Source organism: Camelus bactrianus, chromosome 26 (genome assembly GCF_048773025.1).
Source record: "Camelus bactrianus isolate YW-2024 breed Bactrian camel chromosome 26, ASM4877302v1, whole genome shotgun sequence".
In the NCBI taxonomy this organism is placed as follows: Eukaryota; Metazoa; Chordata; class Mammalia; order Artiodactyla; family Camelidae; genus Camelus; species Camelus bactrianus.
Window position 1 is genome coordinate 16,842,990 of NC_133564.1, and position 13,655 is coordinate 16,856,644.

General features: G+C 41.5%; 1 protein-coding gene across 3 annotated transcripts in view; it reads left to right on the forward strand.

The window, feature by feature from the left end:
• The window catches only part of SNX25 (sorting nexin 25), an 82,139-nt gene that overhangs the window by 44,738 nt on the left and 23,746 nt on the right, over positions 1 to 13,655 (forward strand). For all 3 annotated transcript variants that reach the window (XM_074353258.1, XM_074353257.1, XM_074353259.1), the window contains 3 exons: positions 9,437 to 9,618; positions 10,041 to 10,172; positions 11,739 to 12,011. In XM_074353258.1, the coding sequence (XP_074209359.1) occupies positions 9,437 to 9,618; positions 10,041 to 10,172; positions 11,739 to 12,011 (587 nt within the window). The remainder of the gene's footprint in view (positions 1 to 9,436; positions 9,619 to 10,040; positions 10,173 to 11,738; positions 12,012 to 13,655) is intronic.

Here is a 13,655-nt window from a genome sequence, read left to right on the forward strand (position 1 = left end):
GTCCAGATCTAGCCCCAGCCTTCCCTCTCCCGTCAGAGTTTTGGCAGGTATGAACACTGCGTGTAAATATTTCAAATTTGTTAAAATGATGGTGTAACAGCATAAGAGAAAGTAAGTGTAATTTCATCCTAACAAAAATCTTTGTATTTCTGTGTACACTTATAAACTTTATACATCTGTAGTCATAACTTTTAGAAGATTAAAATCATTGGGTATATAGTACTTCTGTTTTTAAACTAAACATGGTTTCATAATTTTTTCTCATATTACAGTTTGATCTTAATATTCATTAATTTTTTTATATGAAGCATAATCTTCATAGTCACATAAATGACTTCTATGAGTTGACGTTTCATAATTTAATCTTTTCCTCGAGTTAAGCATTTGTATTGTGAACAACTTTCCTCCTCCTACCCTTGCAGATTTAAAATACATGTATCTATATAAATACTCTATATATTTTATCCTGTTTGTTTTTCTTCAAATGAAGGGCTGTTTGATCCTGAGGAGGAATCAGGGTTTGAAGTAGGCTCCCAGCTCCCTGATGGTTTGTCCAGCGCTTCATGTATGAAGCTGCAGGTCGAGTTTTGTCTCCAGGCCAGGGCAGGTCTGGATTCGCAGTGACAGGCAGCAGACACTGCTGCCTCATGGGCTGGACATCCCGCAGAACTGTCCGGCCCCTCAGCTTCCTGTCTGGGGGTGGAGTGCCGGGAGGACAAGGACGACTTGGGCAGAGACTTTGACCTGTGCCCGGGTTTCCAGTCAGCACACAGAGGCAAAGGGACACTGGGGTTGGGGACTTGTGCTTGTCTCTCTGGGTCACTGCCAGAAGGTAGGAGCCATATTAAAAAAAAAAGAGAGAGAGAGAGATGAGGGTATAGACTCTGAAGAGGCACTAATTCTTAATCTCAGCCCAGCAAGGAAAATTGTGCAAATGTGTTCATTTTAAAGTGTTTACTGAACACTGCCAGGCGATTATGATTCAATAGTGAACACAAGGGAATCTCTGCATTCATCGAGTCCCTGAACTAGGCTGGGGGGCAATCAGACAATTAACAAATAAAATACACGGTATTTCAGACAATGAGATGTGCTTTCGAGAAAAACAAATTAGACATTCTTGTTTAATTGTGCAGGGAGGTATGTGGAGAGGAATGTTGGTTCAGCTGGAAGGGGAGGATTTTGCACTTGGACAGGGTGATTTGGGGAGACCTCGCCAAGGTGGTGACCTGTGAACAAAGCCCTGGGGCCCGGGGGCGGGGTGTCTGAGGAAGGAAGGGTGTAGAATTCTGAGACAGAAGCACACAGGGCTTACCGGAGGCAGCCTGTATGGCTGGAAAGGGCTGAGTTGGGAGAGAATCCGAAGTCAGAGGTGACAGGAGACCCTAGCACGAAGTCCTTACTTGTACAGTAGGGGCTGCAGCTTTTACTCTGAATGAGGAGGGAAGTCTTCAGAGGCTTTTGAGCAAAGGAGATGTGAATTCCTGCAAGAGTATGGGCTTAGTTCCTTTCTTTTTTTCATTGTTCCTGCAGAGAAGGTGCTGTATTTTCAGGCAGTTTGACAGGTTTTAAGGAGAATACTAGGAAGGGATTTCTTGTTGCCACCATTGTCTTTTCTCAGTGCATCTCCTTGTTATATGAGTTTAGTCAGAAACATAACTTTTTTATTTTGTGTAATTGTGTTAGTTTACTAGGTCTGCCAAAATAGCGTGCCACAGAGTGAATGGTTTCAACAACAGAAGCTCATTTTCTCATAGTTCTGGAGTCTCAAAGTCTGAGGTCAAGGTGTTGGCAGGCTTGGTTCCTTTTGAGGGCAGTGATGGAAGAATCTGTTTCAAGTCTCTCTTCTGGGCTTGTAGAGTGCTGTCGTCTTCCTGTGTCTTCACACTGTCTTGCCTCTGTGCATGTCTGTGTCTAAATTTCTTATTCTTACAAGGACCCCAGTCATACTGGATTAAGGTGCACCCTTAGATGAGCTCATCTGAACTTGAGTATTTCTGCAAAGATCCTATTTCCAAATAAGGTCACATTCACAGGTACTAGGGTTTAGGGCTTCAGCATGTCTTTTGTGGGAACATAATTTAGCCCACAACATTGTAACTGATAAGTTCAAGATAGCACTGTAGTTTCTTTCCTGTGAAAATGCTAGAAGCATTTATTTTCAGTAAGCTGTATAACCACATTAAGATTTGCTCCGTTACTCTCCTTTTGGGTTAATTCTGTTACCAGTAGTTAGCTTTTTCTAAATTTGTCTCAAGTTTATAATGGGGCTCAAAGTAAGGAGTAAAACCTCAGAAAAAAGTAGGGTAGCTAAAGCCACGTAGGTGACTTCAGCCACAGTGTGTCTTCATGTCCAGAACAAAGGCGGGTTCTGGGAATCAGTGCTCTCTCAAATTGTGTGGGTCTGCGTAAGAATGGGGGGAAGCACAAGTGACCGAAAAAAGTAAATTGCATTTCATCAAAAGTGAAAAACTTGTGTCTGCCACAAGAAAGTAAAAAGACAACCCACAGAATGAAATAAAATATTTGCAAATCATGTATATGATACAGAGCTTGTATCCAGAATAGCTGAAGAACTCATACAGCTCAATAATCAAAAGACAAGTAATCCATTGAAAAATGGACAGAGGATTTGTGTAGCCACTTGTCCAAAGATATACAAATGGCTAATAAGCGAATGAAGACATGCCCTGCATCATTAGACATTAGGGAAATGGAAATCAAAACTAATATGAGATACCATTCCTCACCCACTAGAGTGGCTAAAATAAAAAACAGGTAATAACCCGTGTTGATAAGGATGTGGAGATGTTGCAACCCTCGTACACAGCTGGTGAAAATGGGAAAGTCTGGAACCTCCTCAGAATATTAAACATAGAATTACCATGAGGTGTAGTGGTTCCACTCCTAAGTATCTGCCTAAGAGAAATGAAAACGTGTCCAAGAAAGCTTGTTCTTGAATGTTTGTAGTAGCATTATTTAGAATAACCAAAAAGTGAGAATGACCCAAATGGCCGTCAACCAATGGTGACCTGTGCATACAGTGGACTCGGATCCAGCGGTAAAGGAAGGGAGTGGTGAACGTGCTCCAGCATGGATGGACCTTGCAAACACTATGCTGAGTGAAAGAAACCAGTTACAAAAGACCACATGTTGGATGATTTCATTTAAATGAAATGCCCAGAATAGGCAAATCCATAGAGACTGAAAATAGATTAGCAGTTACCTAGGGCTGCCAGGGTGGAAGTGAGATAAGATGGGAAATGAGGAGTTGACTATTACTGGGTACAGGTTTTCTTTTGGGGGTGAGGAAAGTGTTCTATGTTTAGATTATGGTGTTGGCTGCATAACTCTGAATATGCTAAAAAACTTTGAATTGTATGTGGTAAAAGGGTAAAATCCATAGTGTGTGAATTATATTTCAATAAAGCTATTTTATAAAGAAAAGAATGAGAAGATGGAGACTGAAAATTTCATTTTCTGGCAAAACTAGCTTAAGCATGTGGCTAGTGGCTGCCATACTGGATAATACAGGAAGTAATTGGGAATTTCTAGGGGTCTTTAGTATTTATTCAGTGACTGCATGTAATACCTTATTCAAGTGTCTAGCCTCATTTCTGGCATGTGGGTACTTTGTAAAGTTGAACTTAAATAATAAGTAAAGTCCTATTTTATAAAAGTTCTTCGATCGAATATATTTCTCATTTTAAGTCCTACTTTAAATTCTAAGTCAGTCGTCCTGGTTTGTTTGGTTTGACTTTGAGCCAGAGAATCTCTTCCTTTCTTAAAGTGTAGGGCTCTAACACTCGCGTCTGCAAAACTAGCTTGAAACAACCTAACAGGCTTAGAGTGGGGGAGGAGGGATTTCCATGCCCGGGGACTTCATGTCGGGTTCAGAGGTTCTGAGTGATTTGCTTCTGTGAAGGTCAGAGTTCCCACCCTAATGTAAACTAGCACCACAGGGGCTTATTTGGGCCCCTAAAGGTCCTTCATTTAGGGATAAGAATCTCGAGCTTGGAATAAATCAGACAAGCCTTTGCAGGAGAACAGTAAAGGTGACTGGGTATTTGTCACATGGTGTGAGCTTTTCTGCCTCCCTTTGACCGATCAGTAGATACAGAATGTGTGCTGGAGCCCTTTGGGGGAACCAGCTTTGGTGTTACTTCACAAAGCTAGCTCTTAGGTTTTCTGTAGCCCCATGTGACAGATAAATGTGGAGCTGTGAGTGTGACCAAGGACTTTTATGATTAACTTTCCACTTCAGTGTGTTACATTACTAGGGTGTTTTGGTGTAACATTGACATTATATTTTTTATCAAGTAATTCCGTCCAAAAAGTGTTCAGTATTTTTCATAAGTTATTTGTGTTATTAGATGTTTAAAATCATATACGAGTAGTTTTTGACAAAAGAAGTAATTTCAAAAGTTGATTTCTAATTTTTTCAGGTACGGTTATGATGTAGTTATGATTCAAGTCTATTTATGTTCATATTTTTCTAATAAAACATTTCAGTGCAGTGCCGCTGGATGGACCTTTTAGCCCTAACACTGTAAGGCACAGTCACATATGGAAATGGAAAATGGAAATAGAAAAATGTAAAAGTCGATTAGCTATGAAATCTTTAAAAATATTTTTGAGGCATTCCTATGGGGAGGGTGATGCGGTGTCTGGGAATGAAGGACGGCAGTGTAGGCGCTGGTGACAGTGGCAAAAAGGAAGGGATCGGTAAGGGAGGCTGTGAGGGAAAGGTGACCTGGTCAGTGACTCACTGGGTTTGGGGTGAATCAGATGGTGGGACGTTACGGTGCTGGGACAGCCTGCTGACTTCACAGGTAAGGACACGCCTATCCGGAGAAGGTCAATGAACTCACTCATCTGAGGTCATAACTCCTAGTCTGCTGCTGTTCCGCTGCTCCTGTTACGTCCCGTGGCTTTTGGCCGGTGAGGTGAAGTTTGGGGTGTAGAAGAAAAAGTGCTGGAGCTGGCGTTGGACACCTTGGTTCTCCTGCCAGCTTCCCCTTGAAACCTGGGCACGTCCTTCATTTCTGTAGAACCCAGTTTCTTCAGTCTTCCGATTGCTTGGTCCAGATGATTAGAAAGCATTTTTCAGTGAAGACATTGAAAAACGCAGAATGAAAAGGGGGACTGATTCAGGGGTGCGAGCGCTCAGTGGTCCCGGGACGACAGGCGGATGGCAGGGTGCGCGCCTGCCATTTCTCACCCTGTCGTGAGAGAGCTGCCCTGAAGAGAAGTATTTGGAAGTTGCCAGCATGGAGGTGACAGCTGATAGTCTTCTGCTTCTGCTGTCCCCGAGTCCCCATGTATCTTCACACAGCACATTATTAGAGGAGAACAATGTATTAACAGTCTGGAATGACTTCCTTCATAAATAATGCCATCTGCTGTCTCACCGTTGAAGTTCCTTTGTGGGTGGTTTCAATTTTAAATAATTAGGTTGTTATAATTTAAGTGCAGATTTTTTTTTTAATTAAAGGGGTGGTCAAATTGAGAATTCTCTATTGTTCTTTTTCTTTTAATTGAGTATCTAGCAACATGTTATTATAGGAAGCAGTTCTTGCTTCTCTGTGACCTTTGGAATTTTGATGTACAGCTGTCAAATGAAAGGTTACTTTATTTCATTCTTTCTCAAATTTATCTCTATTTCCAGAGAAATATATGTTTTTCCTCTTTGTGAAAGTCATTAAGGAAATTTTGATTTTTTTTTTTTTACATTAAAGGCTTCCCCAGAATAGAACTGTTATTTTTGGAGATCTCTGCATTTTAGAGACGGTACGATCCAGTGAAAATACCATCGGGCAAAGAATCTGGGAAAAGCCTCAGTCTGTATGTTAACCTCCTTTCACTGGCCCCACCTGTCTGCTCTGTTTCCTTACACCTGGAAAATCGGGCGGGCTGTGCCCATTCGTGTCTCTACCAGGTTGTGATGCTACCAGGTTGTGGGTGCAGTTGTAAGCAATTTCATTTCCAATGTTGTTTCTCCTTATTTCCACGTTCTTTTTGTGAGTGGGAAACTGAAGAAGTTTAAAAAAAACTGAACAGATGGAAGATCCTAAGAATATTTATGATTCAAACTAGAGATGGGAACTTTATGAAAGTAGTATATATGTGCTAAAATGTCCATTTGTTGCTACATATGCTTCGGGCAAGTCTTTTTCAATTATAATTGATGATTAAGAAAGAATATGCAATTATGAAAACATTTTGAGGATATAAAGGAAAAAAAGCCGTGCAGCAGGTTGGGAGAAATTACCTGATTGTGTCTGGGTCTTGTCAGGTGAGACACTGCGCTGATACTTGGCATGTAATGGAGAGGTGAGGCTTGACAGGAAGACGGGGGCCGATCCTAAAGGGCCTTGTGAGCTGTCCTGAGAAGTCTGGACTTAATCCTGTAGACCAGTGGTTCTCGAAGTGGAGTGTGCATCAGAATCACCTGGAGGGCTTGTTAAATCGCAGGTTGCTGGGCCCAGCCCCGAAGTTTCTGATTCTGTGGGTCTGGCGTGGGCCCTGAGGGTGTGCGTGTCCCAGGGCTCCCTAGACATGCTGGTGCTGCTTCTCCAGGAACCACACTTTGAGAACCACTGCTGTAGAGCCATTGATGTATTCATGTCTCCGTTTCAGTGCCCAGCCCTCTAGCTTTTTATTTACAGTTAGAATAGCCCAAGTAGTTGAGAAATGGTCTATTAAATTAGCTGGCTGCTGTGGTCTGAATATTTGTGTGTCCCCCCGACCCCAGTTTTTTTTTTGTTGAAATCCTAACACCCAAATTGATGGTATTAGGTGAGGCCTTTGGGAGGTGCTTAAGTCATGAGGGTGGAGCCCTTATGGATAGACTAAGTGATTTATAAAAGAGGCGGCAGAGAGGTCCCCAGCCCCTCCCACCACGTGAGGACACGGCAAGAAGGTGGCCATCTACGGCCGACACGCAGGCCTTCTCCGGAACGCCCCCACGCTGGTGCCCTAGGCTTGGATTTCCAGTCTCCAGACTGAGAAATAAATGTCTGTTGTTTATAGCCGCAGTCTGTGGCATTTGGTTATAGCTGTCTGAACGCACTAAGACATGGGCCAAGTGTAGGAATTCTGGTAGTCATGGAACATATGCTGATTTGTCCTTATGGATGAAAATAAGCCCAGTGCTTCAGCTCCCTTTAAAGTACCCCCCCACCGGCTGTTCTGGATCCTGAAATGTTACCAAGAATAGTTAAGGTGATTCGAGAGTGGTATTTATTCAGCTGACGACGACGAAGGACATGATGTTGATTTGAAGCAGGCAGAAACTGCTGTGTATAAATACTGCACACTGGGGAGTGACATGCCCGTCGTATAGACTGGGAGGCATTCGAAAAATTGTGTCTTGTTTAGAATATAAATAAAGAGTTCTGGAATTGAATATATCAAGCAAAACTGTAGGAGAACTTCAGAATAGATTGAATATGAATGTAAACAACACACAGATGTTGATCCCCATCAAGAATTTTTTAAATAATATTTCTTACCTGATTCGGGATTTAAAGGTGTCCCTGCCTGAAAGAAGGAGCTGATCTATAGATGCTGGAGGGCTTCCCAGAGTGCTTCCTCATGATCGATGTGATCTGATTTTCTAGCATTGCAGTAATTGGACTCAGCTTCTAATTTATGAATGACCTAAACTTAAAAAACACCAGTCTGTTGCTGCAGGGCCGTTGCCAGTTTCTTCCTGCCCAGCCCTCATGCCCTCAGCGCTGCGGCCTCCAGCTCCTGCAGCCCCTTCATCTGGCCCAGCTCCCGTCCTTTCTCTGCCTCGAGGGACTGAGAGCTCAGGGCACTTCGGTCACACTCTCTGTAGGCTCACAGTTTTATATCCAACCCTGCTCCCACCTGTCTCCCCCAAGGAAGCTTCAGTCATCCTACATTCTGAGGCCTGCGTTTATACAAATAGCTCAGGTCCAGAGATGTTAAACAGGTCTTAGTCACACCCTGATCTGGAACTTGAACCCACCTGTCCTGGACCCATCTCACTCCACTCCTCACTCGTGCAGGTAGGTGTTACAAGAGTCATGCTCGAACTTAGAAATTATACGGGCCAGATCTGTGTTCTGCGTGTCTTTCTCCTATCTCTTCGAGTCGTGGTTCTAATTTGCGAGCAGGGTTCTCCTGGTAATTTAATGTGTGGATTTAACTGACATGACATTATGACTTTGCAAATGTATTTCAAGTACGTTGGAGGACCTCAAACCAAAGGAAATGCTGGAAGTATCAGCACTTGAGATGTTTAAAGGAAGGAAATAAGACGTGGCTGCAGGCACCCTGACAGCCGTGCTAGGCTGCAAGGTCTCCGGTACCGTGAGAGGCCCCGCTGTCGGCTCCTGCCACGATCGCTGCTTATTCCTCAAATACGCTCTCTGCTAAAGTGGAGACACTTTAGATGGTGAAATTGCAGGTGTTTGGTGTGAGAAGAGAATTCTTCTCCTTCTCCTCCTCCTCCCCCCCCTTCTCCTCCTCCCCTCCTCCCCTTTCCCCCTTTTCCCCTCTTCCTCCTCCCTCCTCCTCTTCTTTCAAATAGCATACTTATCTCAAGTTGAAAAGCAAGGTAAATATTGTTGTAGTTCCTGGGCGGCTTCTGAGATGATTTTCAGGTAACTTTGAAGGAGTGTGTGCTGGTCAGTAACTGAGCCTCATGTTGAGAAGTGTGGAGCATCATTTCCCATTTTGAAATTTGACTGGTACCTAAATAAATACATTCCTGTTTCGTGAACCCTCTTCTCAGAGATTCTCAGGGAGGCTTACTGAAACTTCCATCTAAATGTACGGGAAAGATTCAGAGGCTCGCTAGTCCGTCAGTGTGGGTACAGGCTGAGGAGTGGAGGCCCGACATCTAGTGAGAACCCCCCTTACTCCCTTCCCTTGATCGCTTGGGGTTGAGGGGCGTGAGGAGGCCTGTGTGTCCTGGGGAGCAGAGCCACGTGCTGGGGGCGCCGGGGGCTGGGGAGAGTGCAGCCTTGCTCCTTCCCCCCGCACAGAGGCTCTACCTCTGTATTAGAACTTCTCAGTGGGGTGGGGTACAGTTTGCCCACCAAAGGACAGGGGGCATTTGACGAGATCAGGAGGCAATTTTGGATGTTACATCAGTGGAGAGGGATGGTGCTGGCATCTAGTGGTGGAGGCCAGGATGCTGCTAAAAATCACCCAGTATGTATACAGGACAGCCCTGCAGCAGAGACTTATCCACCCCAAGTGTCACTGGTGCTGGATCGTATGGCAGTTCTATTTTTAATTTTTTGAGGAACCTCCATCCTGGTTCCCATCCATAGTGGCTGCTCTTCAGTGCCCACTGTTGTTCAGAATGTACACGTCAGACACTGGTCTGGTCCAGAGCTGTACTGCTTCCTCTCTTGTACCTTGTCCTCTGACCAGGTACTGTCCATCCATCTCCTTTAAGGTAAAGAAACCGCTGCCATGAAGGCTGATCTCCTGAGGGCCAGGAACATGAAAAGGTACATTAACCAGCTGACTGTGGCGAAGAAGCAGTGTGAGAAGAGGATCAGAATCCTGGGAGGCCCCGCCTACGACCAGCAAGAGGACGGGGCCTTGGATGAGGGGGAAGGGCCTCAAAGCCAGAAGGTAGAACTGTGTAAAATCAGTGATCTTCCACCTTAAGATGCAAATTAAAACTAAAATAACTAGAAGGAAGGAAATTATATAGCAACAGAAATCAGTGAAATAGAGGACAGAAAAAACAGAGAAATCAATGAAATTGAAGGTCCTTATTTTAAAAGATCAACATTTATACACTCTAGTTAAAACGACCAAGAAAAAAAAAGACACAAATTACAAATATTAGGAACGAGAGAGGGGATATCACTATAGATCCTACATGCATTAAAAGGATAGCAAAGGAATATTATGAACAACTTGAAGCCAATAAATTTCACAATTTAAATTAGACTGATTGCACAAATCACCAAAACTGACTGAAAAAGAAAATGAAAATCTGAGTACTAAAATTTGGTTTTGAAAAACTTTTTCTTAAATTCCCTTAATAGATTCTTCAATTCGAAGACATCTTGGCCAGTCCTTTTTACCGAGAGCATTTTAGAACATACATGGAAAGGATGGATAAGAGAGCTCTGATTCGTTTCTGGGAGTCTGTGGAATGTCTGAAGAATGCTAACAAGGTAGGATATATAGGCTCAAAGCAGTATTAATCACTAGCTGGTGAAAACCTGTGTATTGGACAGCGCATCTGTGTTTCTCAGTAAAGCTACAAGATAAGTATACATTCAAAGAATATTTTAGGCCAAATATATTATTGGCATTATGTTCTAGCCCATAATGGTACATAAAATTAGATTTTGTTTTTATATGTGTAGTCAAGGAAAATATATTTACAAATGTACCCAAATATTGAATTTAGTTTCAGGTAGTTATTTTTTAACCCACTATAAAAAGGCATACACATACCCACATTGCTATTACAGTAAATTTGGTCTTTTCACCTACACCTCAATCTCATGACCTTCTTATTTTTAATACCACAGTGTGTATATTTTATACCTTTTTTTATTTCATTAAAAATAGGATTATGTTAATAAGGAAGATGGAAAATAATATATAACACATGTGTCTTGAGAGGCTTATTCAAATAAGCACAGGTAGCACCGTGTACACTGAGTTCCTCATTTGCACTTCGTGTGAGCACTGCGAGAGCCGAACAACTTAAAATCCATCAGAAATCACACACTACATTGGTTAAGGAGCTAAATCCAGTCATAGTATTTTAAAATCTTTTAGGAATGCCTTTTATTATCAATTTATAAGCCACAAATTACTTCATTTTTCTCAATATTATATTTGCCAATTTTATTACATGTTTTATTTACCAGACGTGACTTCAAACTTGACTTTTGGCCACTCTCAAGGGAATTTTGTAAAACACAATCTAAAAAATTTTCCTAACCTACTGAAAACAAGTTGAAAAATGTCAGTGGAATAAGAGGATATAGCTTCCTTGAGTAGCTATATTTTGAGTTAGCAACGTTGATTTGGATGTAGAAGTTCTGAAATACTTTTCATATTCATAATGTTCATTAAGTTGTTTTCACTTTGCTACTGTTGAAGACTTTGCATAACATTCCTAGAGTTAATAAGTTATCTCTAGTGGAAACATGAAGATTATGTTAATCAGAAGAGATGTTTGCATTTCCGAAGTAGACCAGCAGTGACCTACGTGTAATGTTTAAGGCCAAGCTGTCTAATATAAGCTTGATTACAATAAAGTAAGTCATCATTCTGAAGGCTATTTCTCTTGCTTTCTTAAATTACACAGTTATTGACTTTTTTCTAGAGTGAGAAATTCTCATTTCTGATTATTTATGTTAGATGAAAAAGTCAAATAGAATTTAGCTGATAAATTGTATTCCTGAGGAATCCAGATTTATGAGAAGGAATCCATTGCAAGAGAACTGTTCTCATTCTCTTTTTTTCCTTCCAGCATGTAAAAGAAATTACATTTGTTAACTGTTCAACGTAATGTGTTCATTTTAAGGAACCAGTTGTTTTTTTCAAGGTCTGACGCTTACCCCTTGGCTGTGAATGTTCACACAAAAGCCCAAACCCCGCACTCATCCCACGTTCTAAATAACTTCCTTCCACCCTTAAAATGCAGAGAATTCAGAAGAAAATAGTTTTTCTCAGAGATGGTATTTCTTCCTTTCTCTTTCTTCACCTTCCTGTCTTTTCAGAATGAAATCCCACAACTGGTTGGTGAAATTTACCAGAATTTCTTTGTGGAGAGCAAAGAAATACCTGTGGAAAAATCACTTTACAAAGAAATCCAGCAGTGTCTTGTGGGAAATAAAGGAATTGAAGTGTTCTGCAAAATCCAGGGAGATGTTTATGAGACCTTGAAGGATAGATATTACCCTTCATTTATTGTCAGTGACCTGTATGAGAAACTGATGATAAAAGAGGAAGAAAAACATGTCTCGCAGCTGATTTCCAACAGGGATGAAACGGTGAGTCACGTTTAACTTCCTGCTCCCTTTTGATTGCATAAGCTCTGGGTATGACTAGGTGGGCACCCTCATCTTTTAATGTACAGGACTTTGAGTGGGACTTTAAGTTGAAGGCCTTGTTGCTGCTTGTGGTCTTACGTGCTTCTTTCTCTGTCCCTCTGACCAGCTGGGTACCACCACCAGAGTTCAGTCAGAGACCTCTCTGTTCTGTCTGCCTGAGACACACCTGGGTCTGACTCCTGGAAAGTGAGGGCAGGACGTCTGTGGGATGGGACATTTGTGACTTAGGCCAGGTTCGAGAGTCAGTGGCATGACAGTCCAGCCTGAGAACAGACAAGAAGGATGAGGGAAAATGAGGAGAAGTAGAGCATACAGGAAGAGTTGCAGGAAACACTTTGGAATTAAAAAAAAAAAAGCAAAACCAGATGAAATTAAGATGTTTTGAAGGAAACCTTGCCCCAGCCATACCTGAAGTCTAATTGTCTTATAGTGCCCTGGATCATTTTGAATCGCCCCAGTTGCAATCTCCTATTAACGACTTACGAGTTTGAAGGTTTTGAAGGTACAAAGAAGAAGCACCTTACGTAGTAAAGTCACCTTGCATGGGAAGATTATAATTTAGATTCTTTCTTCCTGTCCAGTTCACTGTATCTCAAGCCCTGAGGAATCGGGCGCTTGTTTATGGTGGTATTAGAAGCTGACATCTCTGAACTGTTGTTAAATTCATTCATTCAGACTTTTTTTTTGTAAGTTTTGTTACTTGGTTCTTTACATTTTCAGTGTTTAAAACCACTAAACTGGTCCAAAACTCATGACTCATTGCATTTTATTTTTCGGATAGCACAGCTAAAACAAACTGATCTATCTCTGTACCTCAAAAATTAAAATAGTTAATATGCAAATGTTGTGAAAAGTGTATTCAAATCAAGAAAAGCATTAATGCCTAACAGTTAAATTGAATAAGGACTTGAACTGACAGTTGATATGAAAGGTAATAAATAGTAAAGAAAGGGGAAAAAATGTCAAACTTCCCCTAGGATCCGAAGAAAGGTAATATGTATTACTGATCTTTTGAAAGCTCCTACTCTCTATTCCAGGAGCCCCACTTCTAGAAACTTATTCTATGAAAATAACTAAAATTTAGGGGAAAAAGTTTGTGCACAGTGGAGTTTTAGTACATCTGGGATAGCAGAAAAAGCAAAATCAGCCCATAGCAGGAGCAGCAATAGGAACATGCCTCAATATATTATCAACTCATAGACTTCTGGGCAGCCATAGCAATCACCCTCAAAATACACAGCGTTGAATATTGTATGAAAAAGGCAGGATACATTCATGGACAACGATTAGACAGAAAACATGAGACAGCTTGATGTTCTCTGATTATTAATACTTTGTGTTTCTTCAAAAAAAATTGCGTTACTGTTTGTTACAATTAATAAAAATTAGAAGAAAAAGATCTGGAAGCACGTTAAGGAGTAAATGAACCAGAAGACAGTTCCCTGCAGTTCTTTTCATACTGTTGCTGCTCACAGATCTAATTACTCACATGCTGTTTGTTGATAAGCTGTTTAGAGTTTTTCAAGTTATCTCATTCTTCATGAATCTTAAGTCACTTTCAAATGCTAAGTATTTTACTTGTAG